The sequence below is a fragment of the Dreissena polymorpha genome, chromosome 4 (genome assembly GCF_020536995.1).
Source record: "Dreissena polymorpha isolate Duluth1 chromosome 4, UMN_Dpol_1.0, whole genome shotgun sequence".
Classification (NCBI taxonomy): Eukaryota; Metazoa; Mollusca; class Bivalvia; order Myida; family Dreissenidae; genus Dreissena; species Dreissena polymorpha.
In genome coordinates this window covers 41,916,178-41,923,318 of record NC_068358.1, presented here as the reverse complement: position 1 = coordinate 41,923,318, position 7,141 = coordinate 41,916,178, and the positions used below count along the sequence as shown (strand labels likewise).

The following is a 7,141-nucleotide window of genomic DNA, read 5'->3' as shown; positions in this document are numbered from 1 at the left end:
TTACGAAAGTGAATTTAAGTTATATATTTAAGTATGCTCATTATCATTTAATAGGCTAAACTATATTAATATTGTCATGTGTTATTAAACACAAATAGCCGTTATTCTATATTGCAACTCAAATAAATGCTCGAAAGGTTATATTTACATTTAAGAGAGTTTCACCGAACAAGACGCACATCTGATGAAAGCAAAGATAAACTTTTACTCGATGAAAGTTGGCGAGCACGAAAACATAATTACTTTCGCTGGAGCAGTAACTGAGGATGCAATTAGTAGGTTTTTACAGGCAATTAGTAGGTTTATACAGATAACAGCTTCAATAGTTCGAAAATATGGCGAATATCAACTTAAATAAAGACCATATTACTTAATGCTATTAGTTGGTCAAGCCAATTTAAACGTCCAATAGTCTGTTAGAAAAAAAATCAGGTTTATATAAGATATGATGTGAATACGAAAAATACACTGTCTGAATACTACTAAATCATTACACAAGCAAAAGGGATAAAACGGGGACCGTTAATAAATTAATGTCACTATGTCTTTAAGTTCAGTCCTGCGCATGTACATGTAAAAATAATTGTTGAAATAATCTATGACATATATTGCGTGATTTTGAAAGTGAACATTATACATTTATTTGTTGTTGCATACTCCTAGTAATGTACTTGTTTTTATCTGTGAGTCTACAGTTCTAATTAGAGATATAATGAGATTGGTATATCCCACTCGTGTATATCAACATGTTTCATCTGTTAGTGGGGCCATTCATCCTCTTCGAGTATTGCAGCAACGGTCAGTTAAATGAGCATCTCACTACACATCGACAAAATGTGACCATAGAGGTGCAGGAACTCCTTCTGCGATTTGGCCTGCAGGTCGCCAGAGGAATGGACTATCTAGCACAGAGAAAGGTATTGCGTCATTAGTAGTTACTACGGGAGGCCAGAAAAAATCGCCACGTATTTGCATTCTGGCTGTCTTAACAATCTGCCCTACAGTACTATATCTTACACTTAGTGTACATTAATAAAGAGATATGCAACAAAATGCTTGTTTTTCTTAGTATAAATTCTTATTGTTTCTATGTGCATAATAACACGATGAATGGACAACACAGTTAATTTGTTTGATCTCGAACGTGATTTTTGGAATTGCAAATGGCATACTTAATTGGTATGATCGTAAACAAATCAAATCAAATCAAAAATTATTTATTGTCGGTATGAGATAACATGGTAAACGTGGATAATAATGGTTTTAATTAAGGATGCAAGAGGTTAACCGGTTAACCGGTTAACCTACCGAACGACCAGTTAACCGGTTACATTTTCGTCAAAAGGTTAACCTGGGAACAAAATTGATTGTGTTTTTTTTTTATCGAATAACTTTTACATTTTTACTTTTTTCGCGTGACATACTGCCAAATTGCGCTGGCGACTAGTTAAAACAACATGCCGCACAGTCGACGGTAATAAATAACGTGTCAACAAGCACAGCAATAAAGCAATAAACCAATACCTTTATGATAACAAATAGGCGTTAGTTTTGATAATTTGCACCATTGTTTTGTTTGACTCGCGATAATTTAACTAGCGAACTGCGGGGAGTGGGGGCTATTAGCGAAGACGTAATTGACACGTTTATCGAACTCGCGATAAAAAAACAGTTTAGACAATGCACGGCTTTTTGATGTTTTGTTAACCAATATCCAACACTGATTGCTCGCAAAAATACCGTGTTTAATAAGTAACAATTTTATTAGGAATGCATTCGTAGTTAAAATCTTGTCGAGTTAACGTCGTATTTGTTTCTGAGAAAGTATTACCATTATTGTAATTTACGTCACCAACGATGCCACCATTACCGTCCGAGGTATGGAAACACTTAAGAAAATCGGCAGACAAGAGCACTGCATCTTGTCTGTTATGCAGTGCAACAATTCAACTGCATGGCGGCACCTCAAATCTTCGAAATCATATAAAATTTAAGCAACCGTCCGTTGATAACAACAAGGCCAGTCCGGATGTGGCAAAGCAACAGACGTTACACCAGGTTTATGGCCCCCGTCTTGCTTCGAGCGAGGCGATCAATCAGGCCCTTGCAAATTTCGTGGTCCAGGCATACGTGCCCATGAAAATCGTGGAACACGAGAGTTTTCGTCATCTGATGCAACTTCTGAATCCGCAGTACGAGGTGCCTTCTAGAACAACCGTCAGGGCGCGCATTGACCAGCAGTATAATGACGCAAAGAAGTCTCTGCTGTCCAGTCTTCAGGGAAGCACGTCAGTCGCCCTCACAACTGACTCCTGGACATCCAATGCCACAGAAGCATACCTCACAGTAACCGTACACTACATCAAAGATGACTGGTCAATGGAGTCGCGCATACTTATGATCCGCGCCATGCCAGAGCGACACACCGGCGAAAACCTTGCAATTCGCCTTAAGGATTGTGTGGATGAGTTTGGTCTGAAGGGACGTGTTGAAGCATGTGTTCACGACAATGCCAGAAATATTGACTTAGCAATTGTGTGAGCGATATGACGCGAACGTAATATAAGCGGCCCAATCAAAAATAAAATAATGACGCAAGCGATCTCAAATTAGAAATTACTTTCGTTTCTATAGAGCGGTTCGAGCAGTATGACATTTTTATGTACTCTAACATTGAAACTACCTAACGCGTTTCGGTTAACCGGTTAATAACCGGTTACGGCAAAAGGTTAACCGGTTACTGATTTTTGTAACCTCTTGCATCCCTAGTTTTAATTAATAAGAACAAATCGCAATTGTAAATTTACTGTTTATTTTCATGCTCACATTGATATCAGTATGTATATATGTTTGACAACAGTGACAGTTTTCTGGCCATGGTAAATCGTTTTGCTTTGTTGTCAATTATCGCTTTTGAACAAAATGGTAAACACGAAATAGCTTATAACATTGAAATATTTTGCACAAGAGGTTACTTATCAGTGCAATATTGAATTGTTATTAAGAATCATTTCGTAGTGTAAAGTCCTCGAGAAAAGTTAGATATAAAGTAAGGAGTATAACTTGCACATTCCATGTGTGCTTCTGCTTCTGTTTACGCTTACGGTGTTTTATTCAGATTGTTCACCGACGCCTCGCCGCTCGTAACATTCTTCTAGACGCCAATATGACGGCTAAGATTTCTGGATTCGGACCAATGGTTGGAGATGGAGGAGTGGACGGTAAATCCGTAAGTAAAATATCATGTGTTCAGTTAATGTAAATCATAAATGAAAACCTACACTCCAAAAACAAACATAAATCCTATATGTGTTTTTTTTTTCTCATTTAAAAGTTGAGCAAAAAAGTATTATTTTAAAAACGTTTTATTTATTTTTTTGGACCTATTTATCACTGTGTACTAGGAGAGGATTCCAATCAAATGGATGGCTCCCGAATGCTTGAAAACAACAAAAGGCGCGACAGAAAAAAGCGACGTCTGGTCTTACGGCGTGGTGCTTTGGGAAATCTTTTCACTTGGTAATTCTTCTTCATGCATTACACGACGATAACCTGAATGTAAAAAATATACTTTGTCGATTAAGATTTTTTTAAAGACGCGATCTAGTAGATAATCGTTTTGGTTTTTCTTTCATCATTCTTAAGGTGGTCTGTATATGACAATTGAGTAGTAAATAGTAGTGAATAAAATAAAATGTTTTCTCTTTATTTGCTATTGACTTCGAATTGTGGTGCTATGAGGCTAATGTTTATGAATACCTAAATGCTTAATGAATAATTCTTGGCTTAGTGTGAGGCTTTGAGCTTAGATAAATTATGATTATATATATGTTATAATATGTTAATAAATATTATATTTTAATTGCATTAAATTCTTATTTTGACTTCTATGTGTAATTGTCAGAAGTGGTTATTTATTGTTTTTTATTTGCGATACAAAATCTTTTTAAGGCATTGCACCATATGAAGACATAAGAGGAAAAGAGCTCCCTTCAAGACTAAAAGCGGCTACAGGTTGCCAAAACCTGAGCAGTGTGATGAAAAGTGAGTGCATTTTAGCTTAAAAGAGAGATGTGTGAAATGTGTGTTTCTTTTACTAGCTTATATCCTTATTTACGACTAAGGTACACACACAAATGTTAAATGCATGCACACGTATACTGGCTTTGTTAAAATTTCAAATTGCACGTCGTTCTGTATGTTTAACTAGATGGTACGGGATGATGACTCGCTGTTGGCAGACGGATGCAGCGGACCGACCCGAGTTCAAGGACATCCTGGCGGAACTCGACGAGGTTTTTGTGGCGGCACCTGTCGACAACTACTATTTTTACAAACGATAGACGAAATGGGCATACATCTTATATACTTGAACTTTTAAACTTAACAAGTGACTGTGTATCTTAATAATATTCGTGAAAACGAACGTTGATTGATTTAAGAAAATTATTTATTTTAAAACTGTAATAAATCCAAAATATAGTTTCTTTGAAAACTATGATTGTTAGAAATATCATACTGGCTTATAGGCAGGGCAAAACATGTGACAAATTCTAAACATTAACACGTACCAGATAAAACAAGAATATTAAGAAAAAAATATATTTTAATAAAGGTTGAAACAGTATATTTACTGTGCACAAAGTTTAATAATTTATCTGCCCTAATGCACACGGAGCTTTACGTGTATACTCCTTTCGTGAAGCAATCTTATATTTATAATTATAATGTGACATTATGCTAACATTATTCATTCATAAAAATGTATTTTAACATAGCTTAAACAAAACGTAGTCAATAATAAATTAAGGATGAGTCGCTCTGCAATTGCAAGTATTTGATTTTCCTGAAGGTGGTGGGCACTATACTAAGAATTAGATTTGCACATCGATGTATTAAGATGATTGTTCCAATCTTATCTATTGCTCCTGAATATATGAATTTCCCATTTTTTGTGTACAACATATTAAGAAATAATGTCATAGACCAGTGATATGATAATCTCCGTTTTTAAATTTTGTTTTAAAATTGTTGTGTATTTCATTAGAATATATAATGTTTTGTAACTTGTGTGTGAACCTGATTAAACCAAAATATCAAGCTGACGTTTCATCAACCTTTATGTGTCACAACTTTCCATTCAAGCATTAACAAGCAATAGTTACTCACACTTGTGCATACTATATTTTAAAATAAATAAAATACATTTATGTACAGTGACATTCGTCTTTCGAATACAATGTTTAAGGTCTGCGGGAAAAAGAGCATTTCATCCAAAGGAAAAAATTAAAAGCATTGAAAGATTGATATTTTGCGATCAACTGTATGTGCCTATTCAAAATAATTAGACTTGAACGATATTACCAATATGTGATTTTCAACAGTATTTATTTTGTTATTATCATGATGAAAATGATAGAAGTTAATGAAACAATATTAAGTCTTAGAATAAACATGTAAAATTAAATTCCATTGCATCAAACAACAAGTTAATATTGAGAGACTTTCGTTTCCGTTTCCTTTTATTAACCGCTACTTGTTGTCTTTGCGTGAGATCTAGAGAACACTTCAACAGTTGGGATTATTTCGGTTAATGGCGGAAACCACTTGTTATACTCATTGGTGACCTAAGGTCGTCGTCTTCTGATGGATGAATCGTTTTGAAGTTATACATTCATCGAACCATTTATTTGAAAATTAACACGAAGTACTTCAACATTATATTTTAAACTGTTATTTTGAACATATTGGACTTTTCTTTTAAAGTTATTGTTAAACAAACCTAAATGTTGTCACTGAGACGATACGGCGTTTTAAAATAGCACAAGCAACAACATATGCACAGCTTGGTCGTCCAATATTTTGTTTTATAATGTATCCGTGCGACCTTGGCCATTGGCCTAACAAACGCTAAAATGTAGCAAGGAGCGCGCGCTTTAGTAATTTGATATAAGTAATTGTACTATGTCACCTTGCATAGTGTCTGTCAATTGTGTGGAAGCTGGATACCAATACGTTTCTTCTGGTTGTTGACATTCGCCTGTTTCCACCGTTTTCTTATATCGTTTGTTGTGGTGTGATAGTTAACACTGCGGAACACTCGGTCAGCGGCTGTGTATTTATCAGCATGAAAGTAATGCATACACTTCAAATGTCTTTTTAAAATAACATATAAACATTATATGCAAAAGGTTAAAATTGTCGGCATGTAGATAGAGCTTCACATGTATTACATGCTTAAGAATAAAGAAAAGACATAAAACTGGTACTTAAGAGTTTCAGTATATTATGTCCACCTATAGTGCTATTGAGCATATTGGTCTAAAAAAGAAATGATTAAACAGGTGTTGTTAAATGCAAATTAAGAATCACCTTTAATGCACTATCACATAATGGAATTTTAAGAATATGTTTTATCCTTCGACTGTAGTCTTAATATAGCTTGGGATTACGCGCCCTGAATACCTTGGTTATTACAACTCTATACGTATAATAAAATGCACATGCCATATAATCTTTTTTTTGTATTTTGAATGCATTTTGAATGTCAAACATTCGTTTACTTTATTTGTGAAATACAATTGAAGGAACAATTATAATACTTCCATTCGAAGATTTAAGTTACGTATTTGAAAGTGTACCCACACCGCAGTTATTTGTACAAACAGCCGAGTGTCTGGTCTGTCATCTAAATAAAAATTGCTACGAAACAGATTCGGGAAAGGGCAAAACAACACCGTTTTCATACAATATTATTTTCATTATTAAATTTATTAAATACTACTTGCTCATATAGCATTGTTGGCAAATCAGCGAAGTTCGAATATCCTTGATTAGATTAGTTCCTGCGCATTTCTTTAAGCCAAGTTTTGTTCGTGGGCTAGCCCATCAATAAACGTAGTCTCGTTGTTTACAAACACTGCAATCGAAGTAATAAGCAGTTTTGAAGATTCCATGACTACCGGCTTGGTTAGAGAATCCGGTTCTCACACTGATGACTTGGTTTCAATCGCCGCAAAACTTAATAATTTTTCATTTCATCGGTGTTCATCACAAAAGTTTCCTTTATAGTAAATGTTTTGTTGAAACAACTCAGTAAACGTGAATATTTTTCTAATCATGTGTGTCATTGTAGGTTTGA

General features: G+C 34.8%; 1 protein-coding gene across 1 annotated transcript in view; it reads left to right on the top strand.

Moving 5' to 3' along the window:
• The window catches only part of LOC127876968 (uncharacterized), a 17,459-nt gene extending 12,359 nt beyond the window's left edge, over positions 1–5,100 (top strand). The window contains 6 exon segments of the mRNA XM_052422523.1: positions 156–275; positions 763–917; positions 3,119–3,229; positions 3,405–3,519; positions 3,952–4,044; positions 4,211–5,100. Of these exon segments, the coding sequence (XP_052278483.1) occupies positions 156–275; positions 763–917; positions 3,119–3,229; positions 3,405–3,519; positions 3,952–4,044; positions 4,211–4,224 (608 nt within the window). The 3' untranslated portion in view covers positions 4,225–5,100.
• Positions 5,101–7,141: the final 2,041 nt, after the last annotated feature.